The 20298-nt window shown below is 23.1% G+C and overlaps 4 protein-coding genes across 4 annotated transcripts; 2 read left to right on the top strand and 2 right to left on the bottom strand. All coding sequences in view use genetic code 6, as the record gives it.

Annotated features, from left to right (window-relative positions):
• Positions 1-1325: 1325 nt before the first annotated feature.
• On the bottom strand, positions 1326-5567 carry TTHERM_00442550 (glycoprotease family protein; the record flags this gene model as incomplete). The annotated part of the gene is made up of 12 exons (XM_001033168.3): positions 1326-1577; positions 1637-2086; positions 2171-2259; positions 2321-2681; positions 2778-3125; positions 3180-3269; positions 3326-4164; positions 4219-4456; positions 4623-4818; positions 4875-5196; positions 5360-5414; positions 5499-5567. The coding sequence occupies 12 exons, from the start codon at positions 5565-5567 to the stop codon at positions 1326-1328; spliced, it is 3309 nt and encodes a 1102-aa protein (XP_001033168.3).
• A 685-nt stretch (positions 5568-6252) lies between these two features.
• On the bottom strand, positions 6253-7838 carry TTHERM_00442549 (O-sialoglycoprotein endopeptidase; the record flags this gene model as incomplete). Its single annotated transcript, XM_001470644.2, has 7 exons — positions 6253-6424; positions 6497-6686; positions 6745-7082; positions 7191-7410; positions 7483-7587; positions 7641-7703; positions 7793-7838. The coding sequence occupies 7 exons, from the start codon at positions 7836-7838 to the stop codon at positions 6253-6255; spliced, it is 1134 nt and encodes a 377-aa protein (XP_001470694.1).
• Positions 7839-8750: 912 nt separating this feature from the next.
• TTHERM_00442540 (endo-1,4-beta-xylanase xylA, putative) lies at positions 8751-13407 on the top strand (the record flags this gene model as incomplete). The annotated part of the gene is made up of 4 exons (XM_001033167.3): positions 8751-10461; positions 10551-12672; positions 12763-13237; positions 13297-13407. 4 exons carry the CDS (start codon positions 8751-8753, stop codon positions 13405-13407), a joined length of 4419 nt encoding a protein of 1472 aa, XP_001033167.2.
• Positions 13408-14146: 739 nt separating this feature from the next.
• On the top strand, positions 14147-20174 carry TTHERM_00442530 (endo-1,4-beta-xylanase xylA, putative; the record flags this gene model as incomplete). Its single annotated transcript, XM_001033166.2, has 3 exons — positions 14147-14313; positions 14365-18229; positions 18294-20174. The coding sequence occupies exons 1-3, from the start codon at positions 14213-14215 to the stop codon at positions 20172-20174; spliced, it is 5847 nt and encodes a 1948-aa protein (XP_001033166.2). The 5' UTR covers positions 14147-14212.
• Positions 20175-20298: the final 124 nt, after the last annotated feature.

The following is a 20298-nucleotide window of genomic DNA, read 5'->3' as shown; positions in this document are numbered from 1 at the left end:
CAGCAAATCCTTACAATTTCTAAATTAATCTCTTAACTAGATAGAAAAGTATTCAGTAATTAAAGAAATTTCCAAATATCGCTTTTTATCTTTAGACAGCCATGAAGTCCATTTTATATTTTCAAATAATTGAGTTATATTTCGTATTTCGTATTTTCATTCAAAAAAACTGAAAAGACAAATTAATATTAGAAATTAGTTAACTTGAATTTGCTTTTATTCTATTGTTTGAAAATAGTTAAGAAAATACAAAAAATAGTAATAGAAAAATTTATATACAAAGAATATTTAAGGAATTAAAAGAAGAGCTTGCTTTTAATTTTACATTACAAATAATTGAATGTTGTTTTTTTAATTTTTAAATTTATAGGCCGAATAATATAAAATAATTTATAAAAGCTAAATCACAAAACAAATTTTATAAATTTAGACTAAATTTTATAATTTCAAGCTACTCATTTTAAAAAATAAAGTAAAGATAAAAATAGATTTCAATGTAACTTTCCTTTTCTCTACTTAATAAAATTTTAGTTTAATTGACCATTAAATGATAATATAAAAAAAATCTTCTTATAGCTGGCTGAATGAATTAGTATATCATTTTAAGAATTCTTATTAAGAATTGTAAGGTACTTAGTATTAAAATAAAAAAAAGTTAAAACGATAGAAAAGTTAAATTTTTAGTAATATATATATGGTTTTTTTATTTATTATTAAGTTTTACTTGAAGATAAGATTGAATTATTATTATATAATAAAATTATAAATCTTTTTAAATCTGATCTAGGCTGGCTTATATTGTTATTATAATTTATAAACGATTTATAGTGGCTGATATTACTTTGAAATTTCATTGAAAAATTTATGAGATTTTTCAATAAAAAGATATTAATATTAAAAATGATTTAGAGTATAATTTTTATAACAATTTATTACTTTTAATTAGATGAAATATATAAGTAAGTAACATTATTGTTATTATTATTAGTATTTTTCAATTTTTAATTATTTATGGCCCTAACCATTAAAATTTGATTTAACTGATCAATAATATTTTCCTTATTGATAAAAGACGAATTGTTAATAAAGTAACGTAAAGCTTTATTTTAAATATAAATATATACATTTTTACTATCAATTATCGTAATAACTAATCGCTTTAATTAAAATTTTATAAATATCTTTAAATTACTAAATAATTTTTTATTAGTCAATGATTTAGAAATGTGCTCTACGCATTATTTCTTTCATTTGACCTAGGAATATTGAAATATCAAATATTTATTATGTTGCTTCTAAATATAATTGATTGGAGTAATTAAATTTCAATCAATTTTTATATTTTATTGATTATTTTGATGTTATTTTCTCTTCTATGATATAAAATAAAGTTGCTTTTCTATATTATTGCCTTAATTAGGATCATAAGAGTGCTTTGTACTTTCAGCTTTTATTTATATTTTCTATTAATTAGCTGAACTATTCACTGGCGAAGGAATATACATATTATTTTTATTTTTTTCAGAAGCATTTTTACTGCTTTACACATTTAAATTTTGAGGAATACCAAACTAATTCTAATTTTTAAAAAATAAATTATCAATAAAGTTTAAATAAAATAATTTAATCTCATTACGAACTCTTTTAGATCAGATTTTAACATATTTTCTTTAATACCAATCTAGCTTGATTGTATAGTAGAAGTTTCTGTGTTTTTTGATTCTGGTAAGTTAGTTGAGGGCATGCTACTTGTCATAGAATTGTTATTTTACTTATCATATTGCTGTTACTCTTAAGTTAACCTGTCGATTTCTACTTAAGATTAAATATACTTTATGTGTTGAATTCTAATTTCGGGTGGCAAACCTTCTAATATCCAAGGATGCATTAAGGCATCAGAAGGTTTAAGTCTTTTTTGAGGTTCCCATACAAAACATTTTGTAAGAAAATCAGTAAAGTCTTCAGATTCAGTTTGAAGAACAGCTTTAAGAATTTTGGAGTTTGGTACTCTTATCTTTCCTTTACTATTTGGTATTAGCTTTGGAGTATAATCTTCATTAAAAAAATATTTCCTTCTTGTACAATTCTAAATTATAAATAAAATAATGAATCTAAATAAGTAAATTTCAATTTAAAAAATTTGTAAGTAATTTAAAAGCAGCTTTATTACTTATAAAAAATCTTTTGATGGTGCACCTATAATTTCCCAAATATAGCCAATTTATTCTTATTCATCTTCCCCTGGAAAAATTGGATACCCTAAATTTAAGAAAAATAATAAGCTCAAAAATGATTTTTATTAGAAAAGTTAAAAATTTACCAATAAATAACTCTGCCATGATACATCCAAAACTCCACATATCAATTGATGTATCGTAAGGTAATCCTAAAATAACTTCAGGAGCTCTGTAATACCTTGATTAAATATATGTATATAATCTTTCGTTTTCAAAGCAACTAGAACCAAAATCGATCAACTTTACACCAGATTTGTTTGCTTGCTTAAGTAGTATATTTTCAGGCTTTAAGTCGCAATGTATGATTCTATTTTTCCGTAAAAAATTTATTGAGTTTAAAATCTATATAGCAAATCTTCTTATTAGTTCTAGCGATAACCCCTAGTACTTATTATTTCGAAGTAGATCATATAGATTTATAGATAGAAGTTCAAAAACCAAACACTTTTGTTATTTAAGAAAAATGATTAAATTTTGTTTAAATTTATTAATAAAGATCATAAAATAAATGCTTTTATATATTTAAATTAAAATTATTACAACATGTTTTCTAAAAATGACAAAGTCTTTAATTCTCACAATATTAGTGGCTTCATCTTTATCTTATTCTTTAATGTATGACAAAATATTAAGCTCAATTAAAGCTTAGTTATGAAACTTTTTCTTATTTCTTATCACCTTTAATGCCAAAAACTCTTTTCTCTTATGATCAAATACTTTAACAACAGAACCAAACGAACCTTTTCCTAAACATTCAAGTAATTCATATCTATAAGCTATATGATCAAGAAGATTAAGCTAATATTCTCCTCTTGAGTCATCAAATCCGTTGTTGAATTAAGAAGTTTTTTGAAATTTTTTTTTGCATTAATGTCCAATAAAGTAAATCTGTTTAATTTTAATTTAATTTATAATTAAAATTCTCAAAAATAAAGATTTTACTTGTTAAAAAAGTTTTATTTCTGTTTTTTCATAATCTGTTAAATAATTTGCATATTTTTAAATGGTTTCTTCTGGAGTTAAAGGGGTATTCTTTTTTTTAGAAAAAATAATTTAATGATAAAAATATATTTGAAATTTGAAATTACCACTAGAGCCCAGTCTTTGATTTCAGAATTAATATCAATGTTTAAATTTTCTTTAGATTGAGTTAAAATATTATTTGTATTTTCTGTATTTAAAATAAGTTAATCATTATTTGTTGAAATTACAGAAGCATGTGTATTTTATCGCTAATCAGTTGTATCATTAAGTATTTACCTTAGAGATTTTAGCTTAGTTTACTATTAATTTGTAAAACTCTCAACGTTTTTCATAAATTTAACTTGATTTTCATCCTCAACACTAAACGAACTTGCTCTATTGTTTAGATGTACACTATTTAAAGAAAGTTTCGGTTTTTTACTGTTATTATTATTACTATTTGTGGGTGTGGGATTAATTTAAAAGGGACTTTTAGTTCCTTTAGAGGCAGAGTGGTTAGTGGATTTTGAGTATATGTGACTTGGAATATTTATGGTTTCACATTTATCAATTTATAATTATTCGTTATGGCAATACATTTATTTTCCTCCGTTCATTTAAAAAGATTATCTCTTTGAATATTCTTCACCATATCTACTTATTTTTTTTCCATTTTTTATGTTATTGTTGTTGTAATTTAATTATAACTCTTATTGAGCGCTCTATAAATTATTGATAGATTAATTGGTAGGAACAGTTGCCCCTTTTTTTGGTTAGGGTGGCTTCTTTGTTCTATTTATCTAACTGATAAATTTGGCATCTGATATATATTCTTCATCATAAGAAGGTTCATTATTTTAAGCTTGTTAAGGTGCAATATTTTCTTAAGTTATTTTATTATTTCTTACATAACTAGATTTTGTAGAACCATTTTGTGTGATATTGCAGCTATTGATAAAAGAGTCTAATTCATTTTATTTAAAATTAAATTTTTTAAAAAGTCAGAAAATAGTTTTACCAGCTAAATTTTCTGTTGATTTCTTTAATGTCAAAACTAAATCTCTCTTTTTTTAGTTAGGTTATTTATACTATTAAATGTCTATGGAAGGTTGTAGTACTGTAGATTATTGCAATTACTGAGGTTGTTGCCTTTATTATTGTTGTTGTTGAAAAATATTTTAAATTTTGCTCTTAATTGCATTCATAACAATAGCTTATTAATTGCTGGCATTTTTTGCAGTGATTGGGACAAAGTTCTATTTAATAAAAATAGAATTAAGTTACTAATTAATTATAAATAAACTTAAATTTTTTTATAATAATTCTATTAAAGCTAATTCATTTCATTCCATATAACTTTTATACTAATGCTAAAACTTATCATCCATTAAAAGGATAAATAAAATGAATAGAATGAACTACTTTTGATTTTGGTGAAGGACCACTAGAAAATCTTGAATTTTGTGCACTTATATCTTATGAAGCTAAATCTACTGTAGATAATAAGGCTTATTCGTTATTAAAAGAATTATTAGCTGAACTATTATTATGCATATTTGTATTATTTTATGTTGATTTTATTCTCTTTCGAGTTTAGTCATATAAACCATTTTAATTGCTTGGTAAAAAAATAATATATTAAATAAATAAATTTATTTAGTTTTTTAATTTTACCTTAAATTAAATCTTTATTTTGCTGTACTTTTAGGAGTTGTGTTATTGCTATTAGCATTTTGACTCTATTATTATTTATTGATAATGTAAACCTTCTTTGGAACTGTTGCATTCTTAGTTGAAGATTGAGTATCAAATGTATTGTTTACATATCTTTACTAAGAAGAAGAATTTGTTGCTAAGTAGCCACTTATGTTTGAATTATTTAAAGTTATGTTTTAAGCTTTAGTTGAATGACTTTATACTGTACAGATAGCTGTGCTTGCATTATACAAATTATTTTGCTAGAAGCTAAATGTATTTTTTTATTGATCTTCGCTTTCTATTTATAAATCATTATATATTTTAACAAACTTTTTATAAATTCGTTAAATTTTAAAAGATTGTTCAAAAACATATAATATAAACTCGCTTTGCTATTTTATACTGCTGACTGCTTCCTAATATGCTAAATAACTATGTTATAATTAATATTTATTTATTACTTGTTGTCCATTATGGTTTACTGATTTAAGAATCATTAACATCAAACGAGATATTCTTTTTAATTATAAGTTAAATTTAATGATTGATGCCTTTATTTACAAATCCAAAAGTATTTTTTAAGTGCAATATAAAATGTACTTTTGGTGATATCAATAGCTTTTTGTGGTAATGTGGACGATATCCGTTTCCATTTGAAGAGGACCTCATATGAGTGAATACTAAAGAGTAAACTAAAACTTTGCTTGATCCCTCCTTCTTTAAGTCTATATTGCTTATAGTTTTATTTATTAAATGCTATTTTGAAAAATATATGAAGAATCAATAGAATTTAGATTATTACAATCTTATTAGATATATAGATATTACCTTTAATTTCCTCCAATCTTTAGCGGTGTAGTTAATAAAATTCTGTAGTTTTGATATTTAGTTAAAAAATGTGTATTCAATTTAATAATTAATAATATAATGGATGGGGAATATGCAAGTCAATTATCTGCTTCTTTCTGCTGTAATATTTATAAAAAAAAGTTGTGGTAACAAATAAAGAAGTGTTAAAGTGAGTTTATTTCAAAGACAAATCAATTTTGCTATTTATTTGAAAGTAATTAACTGCCTAACATGTTTATCTTATTATTAAATTTATTTTACTTTTCTCAAATTCAATAATTTAAACAAATTAATAAATGCTCAATAACATAAAATATTTTTTTATAAAATTATGATTTAATTTCTAACTAAAAAAGCATAGACAAGATTTTTTATTTATTTAATGTAAAAGAGTAATAAGCCAATTAAAAATTAGTATTTAGCCTATATTCAAGTCTCCTTATTTATCTATAAATAATTCCAACTTAAACAAAAACTTCTTTAAATAACTGTATAAAAATGTTATTCAGTCATTTCTCCATCTAACAAGTACTTCATCAGTTCTGAATCTTTGAGTGAAATAAGAATCCTTAAAATCCATTCTTCCACCTGCTTCATACTCTAGTATTCCAGCATAAGCTATCATTGCGCCATTATCTATGCAATATCTGTGATCCATTGCTCCTACTTTTCCTCCTCTATTTGTGATTTTTTTAGGAAAAATTAAAAAATTATGATTTTTTTTAATTAATAATTTATTAATTAATTACCTTTCACTGACCATTTGTCCAATCATTTCTTGCAATCTTACATTACAACCAACACCTCCTACAATAATAACTTCGTTTGAATTACAATGAGCCATGGCTCTTTCAGTAACTTCTGTAAGCATAGCAAAAATTGTTTCCTATAATGAATAGCATAAATCTGCTCTTGTAATATCCTTTGGAAGATCAAGAACTATTTATCAAAAAATAAATTATTAGTTTAAAATAAAAATATTTTTGATGTTACTTACTCTTTTTATTAACAACTTTTTTATTTTTCTTTCTCTTTCTATTATCTAAAGAATCATCTTCATCTTATTATTTTGCATCTTTTTCAGGTACAACACCATCTTCATATTATAGATGAGGATTCTAAGCAACAATATCTTCAAAGTAACTTAAAATGCCAGAAAAGCTCATATCCATTCCTTTAACTGTGTATGGAACTTAAATAAATTATTTTCCTTGCTTGGCAAGCTATTCAATGTTATAACCTGGAGCTGGATCGTTTGAGAGATTGATAATTCTAGCAAATCTATCTAAGCAATTACCTACAGCTATATCTAGAGCTTCTCCGAAGATACGATATCTAATTATATTTTGCAAATAAAAATTTTTATATTATTAATAAATATAATTTTTGCTGAAAGACACTTTAAGATAAATTATTATAATTTTTATGGAATATTTATTCTACCTTTAATTAGAATAAGCAATAACTTAAGTATTTCCTCCTGAGACATATAAAACTGCAGGATGAGTAATTCCTGTTGCCAATCTACCCATTTCTATATGCCCAATACAGTGGTTAACTCCTATTAAAGGTATATTATGCAATAAACTAAGTGTTCTACTTACAATAGCACCAATACTCAAAGGAGGACCCATTCCAGGACCTTTTGTATAGCAAATCAAACCTTTTCATTTTATATAAAAGTTGACATAATTATTTTACATATTTTTGATATAATAATATCCTAAAAATGTACCAATATCTTTAAAAGTAAGATTAGCTTCTTTTAAAGCCTAATCAACTATATCAAGAATTTTAGATCTATGGTGAACAGCTGTTTCATTTGGTAAGAATCCAGTTCCTATATTCAAATAATTAGACAAATCTTTTTTTTGAAAATTATTTTTCCTTTACCTGGAGGTGTAATAAATGTAGTTTTTGGATTTGCTAATATTGTTCCATCTGATTTAACAATTCCTTCATTTATATGTCAATATTAATAAACATTAATTATTTTTGATTAATCTTTACATTAAAAAGTAAAATTGAATATTTAAAATCCATACCTACTCCTATTTTGTTAGCGGAGCCTTCTATTCCAAGTGCTATCATTTTAAAATAATTTCTTTATGAAAATTGATCTAATTAATGGAATACTTTGTAAATATTTTAGATATTTATATTTATAAAAAAGATGTATGAAATTAATTAATAATGAATAATATATATCTTATTAATTTAGAAATAACTTTGATAACAAAATGAATGATTTATTAAATAAAAAAATCAATAAACTATCTATCTTTTTATATTAAAGAAATATATAGATAGGTTTATAATAATATTTTTTTAAAAGTTGACTTATCTATCAAAGGTAATTTTCAACAAATAATTTAAAAATAATACAAATAATATCCCACTAATATAGAAATTGTCAAATTATTTATATTGATAAATTTATTTCAACAAATCATTCAAAATTATAAAAATAAAATAGAAATCAAATTTAGAAAGTTAAATTTTGTTAATTTAAAGTGATAAATAATGATTTTTTATTCAAAATATTTTATAAACATTAATTTGTCTTGCTTAGTCAACATATATTTGTTTTAAAAGCATTAAATTATTTCATAATTCACTTCTTTATGAAGTTTTATAAATAATTTTTCGATCTCTAGCTTAATTTATGAATTTTAATAAAAACTATTTATGATTTAACATTAAATTTTTTTTATTCATGATTAAATTATTGCTTTTTTGTTAATCTTGGATATAAAAATTTAATAAATCTAGTTTAATTTATTCACTGAATTTATTGATGGTAGCCAATTATAATTTTCAATTTATTTTTAGTAAATGCTTTAAAATGCAATATATTTAGAATAATAATTATTATTAGATTGTTTGTAAAAGTTTGTAAACAGGAATATTTTAAATTTTACTCATTGAGAAAAAGAAGTTAATTTTGTTAAATTATAATATTTAGAAAGATTTACTCTACTTGTTGGTTAAATAAAATAAAAAATGAGTGTAAAAGGTAGCAATAACTCATTTCATAATCCATAAAACTAGCAACAAGGATAAGAAAAAGATGAAAATTAAAATATAAGATAAAATAGTGTAGTGCATTTTGCGAATGACATACCATTAGTTGTTGTAGAAATACCTTTAAATGGAAAAATTGCAAAATTACCTATATTCGAGTTTAGTAGTCCTGATAATCTGGCTTCTTAATTTTGTAGAAAATATTAACTAGATGAAAAATTGAAAAAACCAATTAAAAAAATGATAGAAAAATAAATGTAGGAAGCACTTAAAGCTAAATCAAAATAGAACTCCATAGATAGCGCAGACAATCATCAAAACAATAAAAAATTATAAAAAAGCTAATCAACAGTTTAAATTTCTTAAAATTAAAATTAGTAAAACTATATGCCATAATAGCTTGCTGATAATTAGCTTAATCAAAGAGATAATTATCAGGGAAAATATATCAATAACTTAAATGAACAAAATATAAACAACGAAGAGTATAGAGAAGAATAAAAGGCAAGCAAAAATAATTTTTCATCAAGCAATAGAAATTATAACAAAAATGAATAGCATTTAGGTGAAAATTAGAATGAATTATAATAAAATAACAAAAAGCATAAGGTTTAAATTCAGCCTGATCACTAAATAAAGAATGCTGAGAATTAGCATTAAAGTTTCTAAAAGCTAAAACATAAAGATTTTTTTACAGAAAATAGTGAGACTGAGAATGAATTGTCAGATGTTGCTGATCTTAGAAAACCTGCTATAAAACCAGTGAAAAATATAAACTAAGCAAATTTTTAGCAAAAAACTTTATAGAAAAATAAATAATCCTAAAGCTCAGCATAGCTTCTTAGGGAATAAAATTACGAAATGAAAGAAAAAGAATAACCTTATTAGCAATCTACTTTTCAAGATACTTAGCAATCCAGAAATAGCAATAGATATGAAAATACTCCAAATATAATTACTTAACAAACATAAACAAGGTCAATATTAAAGCAAAACAAGTCTTAAGAAAATTTGTTTAAAAATAATGAGTTTCTAAATGCTTAAGATTAACGTTAAGTACATAAAAACTTGTAATCTCAAAATGATAGTAATAGCAATATAAAAGACAATATTCAAAGATCTGATAATTCTAGATATTTAAAAAGCAATAATTAGGAAGAAGTTAGTTTAAATAATAGATAATAACAAATAGTTCATTTAAATCCTAAAATAAACGATCAAGTAGAAGAAGAAAAGGAAGAGACATTCCAAATTTAAAAAAACAAAAAAGTTTAAAATATAACCAGAGGCAGCTAAAAGGAGATAATTTAAAATGATAGAAAATAGCAAAATATTTATGAAATTCATAACCAAAATCTAATCAATAAAGTTGTTGAATAATAAGTTTATAAAAATACACTAAAAAATGACTAAGAATCTGCATAATTTACCTTTAATGAAGATGAATCTAATGATAATGAAGACCCCATTTAAAATAGAGATTTCAAAATAAAACGTGATATCAATTAAAATGAGAAACTCATACATAATCAACACTTTAAAAACTCTAAACAAAATTTAGATTCCCATTAAAACAATATTCATAAAAAAGACTCTGATAGTGATGAAGTTAGCTAAAACCAAACAAATAAAAATTTCAATAAATAATAACAAAGCCAAGAAGTTAAATCTAATATTTCAGTAAATTAAGGTAAACATTTATTATTAGAATAAAATAAATTAAAATCTAAATAATCTAATTAAAAATCTACAACAAAAAATATTTTTTAATATTCAAAGAAAAGCCAAAGTAGAACATCAATTAAAAATAAGAGAAGATGATATATCAAGATACATAGGAAATGAATTAAAATGAAAATGAAGAAGAAGATACTGAAGTTGATGAATTATAAAAAATACAAAAACAAAATAAATAAAATACTTTATTGAATTAAAATAAAAACCTTTAAAACTAATTTACCAAAAATAAAAAAATTTAAAATAAAAATAATGAAGAGTTTTAAAACTATGATTAAATTAACAATTAAGATAGTTATGAAAATACAGAGAATGATAACGACCATTTTAACTAAGTAGATGAAGCTTAAGATCTTGTGTAGAATCCTTAGTTATTAAATTTACTAAGCAAGCCAATAAAAAGAGCTCCTAATGGTGTTTTATAAAGACAACAAAAAAATGCAATAGCTGAAGGAAATGAAAATCATAACTTAAAAGCTAAACCATTTGTTTAAAATAAAATCAAAGATGATACTTTTAACAGTAATAACGTTTTCAATATTATCACTTTAGATTAACAAAATGAAGTTAGTGATTTCGTTTCTGATAATTTAAAAGCTATAAACTAAGGTTTAGCGCAGTAAAATTAACCATAGGCTATTTAAATTAATCCCAATAGCAATAATGCTATATCACCATAAAGTTATATGTCACCTCCTCCTTAGAGATATTTGTCTCCTTCTTCAAACTCTAATTTTTCAAACACTCAATAAATCTAGCAGCCAAATATTTATATGTCACCTAAGACGTAGTTTTAATAAAATGTATATAGATAAGCTAACAATGCTATTCCATAAGACAATAACAATTTTTTCACTACTTAAAATAACAACATCAACTAATAGGTAAATAGATAAATAAATCCTTAACATCCTAGTGAATTTTATTAAAATAATTAAAACTAAATTCCTTATTATTAAAATTAAATGCTTTCTCCTTTAAACAAAAATTATTAAGGCTTAAACTATTAAGAAAATACCTTTTATTAAAATTAAGTTTATTAATAAAACTTATCTTCGCCTCATCAGTAAAATAAATTTAATTAATTTCCTCCAAATAATTAAAACATAGCAAATTTGCCATTAAATTAATCATTTTTAAGTAGTAATAATAATAATACAATAAATACCTCTATCAATGGTAGTTTAATTAATAAAAGTTTTACCCCAAGGAGAAAAATCTTTGAAGAAAATAATTAATTTTTTAGAAATTAGCCAATTTTACCTCAAAATATTATTTATGACCAAAGAATCAATGAGTAGTAGTATTAATAATAATATGTAACTCCTATCAAAAATGGTTCTTCTACACCTATGAGGTATAGGAATTAAGAAAATACACAATTTTAGCAATAATAAAGATAGCAATTTATTTATCCCAGTAGATCTATTTCACCTAATGGAAACAATAATTATATAAATAAAAATTTTAGTTATTAACAATAGCTGCCTTTAAATTAATAAAGTTTACAGTTTACATCATCAAGCTAAGCTAATTATAATAGGAATGGATTTGTAAATCAAAGCAATTTATAAAATATTCCAAAAATAAATACTCCTTTCTAATAATAAGTTTTTGAATAATAGCAATAATAAAATTTTATCACATAGTAACATTAAATCTAAAACAATTAAATGATTGTTTAGTAACAACCATAGTAAGTATATGGACAAGCACCATAGTATTTATAGTAAAATTAAAATTAAATAAGTTAACCTATTTACAAATAAAACTTTCAAAATAATACTATTGAAAATCAAAGCAAATCACCAAGAAGCTAAGTAGCTTTACCCCAAGATTAAAGAGCTTACAAAAACAATAATCATTTTTAAGGCAACACAGAGGTATACTAAAAATCGCTTGACACTCCTTCACCTAACTTTGCTCCTGATATAGAAAAAAGTACCTAGAAAAGTAATATATAAAGTAATAATGGTAACAGATCACCTTCTCCAACTTAAATAAAATCTGCTAATAATAATTTCAATTATAAAAATCTAAATATACCACTCTTTGAAAAAATAAAGCTTTAACAGTAGGAGTAATTTAAATAAATGGGACTTGATAATAATATGTAGCAAACGAGCTAAAATGCTTCAAATATTATTGCAATTTAACCAACAAGGTATTTTTAATAAAATTTTTAATGAAAATAAAATTAAATATTTTCAAATGTTAAAAGCTAATAAATTTAAAAATTAATTTAAAATAAAAGTGTAATTTCTACAGATAAAATTGGAGGAGAAAAAGTGAATAACTAGCTTACATAATAATACCATAAAAATTTAGTTCAGCAAAAAGATTATTACGTTATAGATGATATAAAGAGCTCTGGTATAAGAGAAGAAGATATTTTTGAATCAAATTAACAGAATGTAAGCCAACGCACATCAGTAAAAATAGATGAATCAGAACATATATAAAATGGAATTTTATTTAGCCTTAATGCAAATTATTAAGAAAAGAAACAATCAATTAATAGCAATATAAAGGAGCTATTCAGTTTGCTAGATTCAAAGAATTAAGGGTGGATTTCTTAACAATAAATTGATTTTTCTAAACTACCACCACATTTTTAGCTAAGACTTGAATTGAATTAACTTCTTGAAGAATTATTTTAATAGTTTAAAACTGTTGATATTGATAGTTTTTCTGGTATTATTACTTCTAAATACCCATAAGTGATGCAGGTAAATTTGTTTAATTTCATTAAATAGCTAATTAAATTTACTTTTTATATTAAAAATAGCACTGTAATACTATATTCAATACAACTAAATCTTAAAACAATATTTTACCTCAACAACAAATTCGACCCCCAAGTTTTGGACTCTCTAAAGACACCCCTGTTTTTTAATGAGTCCTGAGACATTTATAAAAATGATAGTATTTAACAAAAATTGAAAATTATTATTAGTATATTATTTATAGTTATCTAATAAATTTTATAATAAAATTATTCTAAAATTTTGAAATTTTATTTCTTCAAATCGAAAAATAAAAGATTCATTCCTTTTATATTTATTTGCTATTTAATATGATTTATATTAATTATACAGCAATTGAATTGCAATGCTAAATATAACAATTTTTTCACTATTTGATTAATAGAGATATCTTTTAGTTAATATGAATATATTTTTCATTTATTTAAATCTGTTAATTATCTACAAATTAGAATAAATCAAAATTTATTTTAGAGTAATTTAAAAGCTAAATAAAACTTTTGTATATCTCTCTTTAAAAAAATTATTAAAAAAATATCCTTTATTTATATAAGTTACCTATCAAGGTTTATTTAAAATTAAAGTATCTGAGTAAATTAATATTTAAAAAATATTTAATTAATCTGTAATCAATAATTTATTCATGACCAAAATTATTTGAAAAAGAATATATTTTACTTTATTTAGTTTAATGAATTAAAATTTTTTTTTGCAAAACCAGTTAAAAATTTGAATATAATGTTAATTTTGAACTGATATTTATTTAACAAACAAAAATTTAAGAGTGTTATAGAAGATTTTATTCATTCATTTGGATTTATCTATGAAAAAATAATAAAAATAGATTAATTGATTTGATAGGAAATCTTAACAGCAAAATTGATTATTCTATTTAAATAATTCAAATAGCAAATAAAAAGATAAAATAAAGTATTATAAATGAATTATTAAAATAAGAACTTGTAAGCTTAAATGCTTAATTTTTTAAGTCATAACAACATGGATAAGAGATGTTCAAACTCGAATACTAATACTCCAAGGTAAATTTTTAGTTACGATAAAATTTTAAAATTCTAATTTCATTAAAATAGAGCTTCATTGCAAATTTAAGGTTTAAATAATAATAAAGATTAATCGCTAAATTAAGCACTTTTAAGTTAACAACTTGGTAATCAAATTAGCTAATAGAAAAGCAGCGATTTAAAAAATTATCATACTTCATCGAGTTGCTTGTCAGAAAGGAGTTACTGTGCTTCTGGGATCAAAAATCTGTAAAATAACTTCTAACAAAACTCTGTACAATACTCTTAAAGGAATAAATCTTTTTATAATCCACAATATCTTCAAACTACTCCTATAAGAATGAGCGAATTAGATTCTCAAAAAATTAACCAAAGACTTGCTTTTAATTAAGATTAAATGAATCAAAATGTTTATCCTCAAAGAACTCCTCTAGGAAATGGAAATAATATTAACATTTAATAACAATAAAATCCTCCACTTTAATAGTAGGTATAAAACAGATATTTATCAGCTTAACTAAATGAAAAAAATAAACTTGCTGGTTAATAATAAATAAAAGAAAATATAGGAAGAATTTAAATTCTTAAAACAGATTAAAACATAATTAACAATAGAAAAGATCAATAAGAAAATGTAGATGTTTTAAAAGATTATCAAAAAAACTAAACTTTAGTAGATAATCAAAAATAGTATTAACAACAGACTCTAACATAATCTTAGAGTTAAGAAAGAGGAATTAAATTAGTTAAAAACTTATTAGAAAAGAAAGAGATCAAATAATAAGATGAATAAGCAAACAAAAAAATAATAATTATCACTCATTTAAATCCTAGCACCAAAATTAATTAATAAAGTGCTCAGTCTGCTGACTTTAGGTAAAATATCCATTAGCAGGTTTCATCACCAATTTAAGCTGAAACTAAAGAAGATAATTTGTAAGAAGTAAGAGGAATCAGTTTAATGAAATAATATAATCCTGCTCTGTAAAGTAATTCTACAAACTAAACTTAAATAAAAGATTAAAACGACAAGAACTCTTTAGTAAACAATTTTAATTCTTTTTAAATGAGTTAATAAAAACTTATCAGAAGCACGAGCTTACCGTTTACTGAGAGCTAAAATTTATAATTTAGATAACCTCTTCAAAAAATAAACTAAATTTAATAAGAATAATTGTCAGATAGAAGGTAATCTTTATAATTAATTTAGAATCATCCATAATCTCAGTTACCTGCTTAAATTAATAACAATTAAAGCTACTAAACACCATTTTAATCAGTCAATGCACTATCTCAAAATAACTCACTATACTCTTCTTCTACTTAGTCATTCAGATATATTTAAGGATTAAATGATAGACGTCCTCACTCTACTTCTATGAGTAATTAAGTAGCTACTCCAAAGTCTGAATCTTTTTTTCAATCGAATTTAGTTTCATAAAATATGAAACATAGTGTCAGCCAATAACTTAGCCCAAAATAAAATCCTTTTTTTAATAAATAAATTAATTCTTAACTTTTGATTTAGAATTAGGAAAACATTCTTCCTTAGTATGCAAATCATTAAAAAGCTTAACAGATTGTAAACTAAACAGGATTATAATAATAAGTTTCCTAAAACAAATAAAACATTTCTCGTAGCAGCTCAATGTATTCGTAAGGTGGTGTAGTTATTAAAAATAATGATATGAGTGCAAATACTTCACTTTGTAAGTATGATAAAAAGTAGTTATAGTAAAATTTATTAGATAAGGACTGTGATGATGATAGATTTTAAATTTAACCTTCTACAATCATTTAGCCAGCATAAATGATTATATAATAATAATCTCTTTAGCAATAACAACAGTAATATTAATACAGATAGAATCAAGTAATAGATTAAGCTATCGATCAGCATAATATCCACTCCTAAAATAATCTTAACTATAATAATTAGATGAAAAATAGTAATTTTATTTCATAGCACCCTTAAAACTAATTTAAAATGTTGAGAGTTGATAATATTGTTTAACAATAATAATTTATGAGGAAATTATCTACGGATCTTAGTCCATTTTAAATACAAGGTAATAATTAGTATAGTCCTTCGTTTGGAGCTAACATAACATTCCCATTATAGAATTTATCTTCTTCTTAATTCCCTTAAAGTATGATAAATGTAGAAAATATGAGATAAAATATTGAAAATGAAAAATTTTATGTTTAATAGAAATTTTAAGATGAGCTAAAGTTGAGCCTAGAAAAATTAATTTAATAAAAAGAACTTAATCCATAAATTGATACTCACTCCTTTTAAACAGTTTAATCTCCTCATTAACAAGATTATCTACCTTGTGAGAGTGAATCTATTTAAATTTGTAATGATTATGAAAACAAATTTAATTCAGAGAAAAAGAAAACTAAAGAATCAAATTAAAAGTCAGTTGAAAAAAATACTTTTGATAAAATAGAGGAATGCGAATCTCCTATACAACTTGCTACCTTAAAAGTTAATTAATCTAAAAGAAGTATTTAAAGTCCCACACAACCTCAAGTTTCAGATTTTTCTGCTTAGAAATCTCCTACAAACTCCATTGGACTTTCTGAAGAAGAGAAATTATGGAACAAAATGTCGCCAGAAGCTAGAAAAGCTTTAATTAAAATAAATATAGATAAATAATGTGATAAAATGATTTTAGAAATTTAGAAAGAAAAAGAACATAGAATAGAAAAATAATGTGACAAGATGATAAAACAAATTTAGAAAGAAAAAGAAATCAGAATAAGCTAATAAAATTAATGTAGTGATGGAATTCCATTTAAATAAAACCTTGAAGAAAACATAAAAATCGAAAATCAACTTGATTTGCAAGACTCTGAAGATAAAATTAAGAGAGCTGGTCATAGAAGCTAATTGTCTGTTGAGAAATAATAGCCCACTTACTCTAATGAAAAATAATAACCCTCTCCTGTAAATTAATAGTGCATCTTAGTTGATAATACTCCTTAAAGCTGTTTGCCAATAGTGAGTAATTTTACATTACAATGCTAAAACTAAATTTTAAAAGTAGAAAACCTTCTAAAGGACCAAACCATAAAAGAAAATTCCATATTGTTACATAAAAGCCAAATGGAAAAAGATATTTTAATTGAAAGAAAATCTTTGAAACTGTAGGATATAGAAAATAAAGATGAATAAAATATTACTGATCCTCAATTTACTTTTTCCAACACAAAAGAGAATGATTGGTCATATTCAGGCAACAAAATTAAAAGAGAATTTGATTTTTCTCCAGAAAAATAAAACTAGTTAAATAACAACAATCCAGAATTTAATAATAATGAATTTAAAATTGATGATAAACTTTAAACTGAAGATAACCACAAATAAGATTCAAATGTTTATAACTTTGAAAATTAATCTTAAGAAAATAATTAAATTTAATAAACTTATAATAATTATCAAGACATTTATTCACATCAAAAATAGAATAAAATTATAAACATTTAGCAAGTTAAGCTTGAACAAAAAATTGAAAATTAAAATGATGAGAATGATAATAATTAAAAGCAAAATAACAGGTCCTCAGAAAAAGAATAGAAATTAATTAAATCAGATAAAAAACTTAATGATTCTTAAAATAAAAAAATAAACTAAGTAGATAAAGCAAAAAAAGAAAGCAATAAAAAAAGATCAATTTCTCCTAGTAGCAGCAATAACAGTGTTTAAGGCTTTAATCAAAGTTTTAATACCAAATAAACTGTTGACAAATCTTCACCTAATTAATAATAATTAGATAAAAAAACTAATACTGGATAAAGTGAAACATAATAAACCAAAGCGAAGGTTTCATTAAAAACGTTAAACATTGAATAATTAGAAAAAGAGGCTGAAATAATTCAAAAATAAATTAGTTCAGAGCTATTTTTTACCCCAAAAAATAATTTAGAAGTAATTTAAATTTTAAACTAATAAAAAAATATTTATTTATTTTTTGCTTTATTTTTTATAATAGGGTTAGCATTTTGGTTTGTTCTATGAAACAAGAAAGGAAAAGAAGTTAAGAACTTTACAAGAAAACATATAAAAAAATGTTGAAAAGATTCTACCTAACGCTAGAGACTCCGAGCTGAAAAAGATATGCTAATCAATTTATGAAAGTGTCTTTAGCTTGCTAAGAGAGAAGTATAATATCGAAGTGAGTTCCTCTTCTAAATCTAACGATAACTCTCTGTCTTAAAATTTGGTTTCATGCAATAATATAGCATCTCAAAGGGGTACTTCAAATCTTAATACAAATGTAGCAGGTGTAAAGTAAATAGAAAAAAGCTCAGAAAAAATAAATTAAAATAAATAAGATTTAGATTTCAAAGATATTTGCATTTCACCGATCAATAAGTTATCTAATAAAATAACACAGTCTAATGAAAAAAGAGAAAAGTGCTTGAGCTATTATACCAGTTATTCTCAAAAAGATGAAGAAATCATTTCAAAATCCTAAAAAATGTTGGATTCGAAATATAGCTCACATGAAAAGAAAGAAATAAATAATTACGGCAGCAATTTAATAATTCCTTCTGTCTTTGATGAATAGATAATATTCAGAAAAAGTTAGCAGCTAGAAGAATTTAAATAGCTACTTTTATCTTAAGATTTTGAAGAATTGAGTGGTAATTTATTTAATGTCTAAAAATAGGCAGATGGTGATCAATAGTTTTTGGAGAATCTTGATGGGGGTTTTATTGTATAAAATTCTTTTGATTCTTAAAAGAATGATACTTTTATTTAATACGAAACTGAGCTTAACAACTAAAATTCTAGTTAATAATAGACTGCATAAATTGCATCACCTCGTAATAACTAAAAAATATAGCCTTGTTTATCTCCTATTAGAGAAATAGAAAGCACAAATGATCAAATTCATCAATCAAACTTTGGTAAGTATACAAATAATGACTATGCAAACACTTCTGGAGATGAAAGATTTGTAAGCAATTAAAATAATTTTGACAGCTAAAAGAGTAGATCTATATTTAAGACTTAAAAAGGAATAGAAGAATAAACTGAAGAGGAAGAGGAGTATACCTAATAAAAAGAAAAGAATAACTAATAGACTTTCAATCGTATTGATGAAGCTAATCAAGTTAACAAGTGCAAAAATGAACATTTAGGTTATTTATAAAACAAGGTACATTCCTGTGAAAATTAGAATGTAGCCTATGAAAAATTGTGCGAAGAAGACTAAAATATAGAATAATTAATCAAAAGAGAGGATTAGGAAAAAAACAGATAAGCTTATTATGAAAATAATAAACAAAAAAATTATATATTCGTTCCACTTTGTTAGCAATAAGATAGCTAAATACTTAGTTCTATCTCTCCTACACATTAGCATAGCTCATAGTAAAACAGTTTGAATAACTCAAGAAAAGTAAGTACTCACCAATTTGGCAAAGTTTTAAATACTAATGAGGATTGGGAATAACTTTTAAATATTTCAAAAGCTTTAAATAAATCTAACTTGACAAGCAAAATTCATCTAAGAAAAAGCAGTTTACAAAATTTGGCAGCATATACACCTTTAACTTCTGCTTAAAATACTCAAAGGATAGTAGGATCATCATAAAAGCCTATTCAGAAAAAATAAGAAAATTAGATAAAAAAATAAGAAAAACCATAATAGTAATAAAATAAAAGCTAAAATTTTGCATAAGAATACTTAAAAAAGTGCTAAAGCACAAAAAGATAGCAAGAAGAATAACAACTAAAAAGAATAAAAAAGACGCTGATAGCAAACTTTAAGTATGGTAAAACTTTTAATATTAACAATTAAGAATAAAAAGAAAATAAACTATTAAAATAATCATCTGCAATAAATTAATTCTCTTAAATTTGATTTTTATAAATTAATTTTTATGATAAAAACTTCTAACTGAATATTTGTTTGTAATTTTTTTAAAATAACTACTTATTCATTCTACATCCAAGATTGATTGTAATGTTAAAAATTTCTAATTGAA

Source organism: Tetrahymena thermophila (assembly GCF_000189635.1).
Source record: "Tetrahymena thermophila SB210 genomic scaffold scf_8254609, whole genome shotgun sequence".
In the NCBI taxonomy this organism is placed as follows: Eukaryota; Ciliophora; class Oligohymenophorea; order Hymenostomatida; family Tetrahymenidae; genus Tetrahymena; species Tetrahymena thermophila.
The sequence above is the reverse complement of the archived record's forward strand: the minus strand, read 5'-3'. Positions and strand labels throughout refer to the sequence as shown.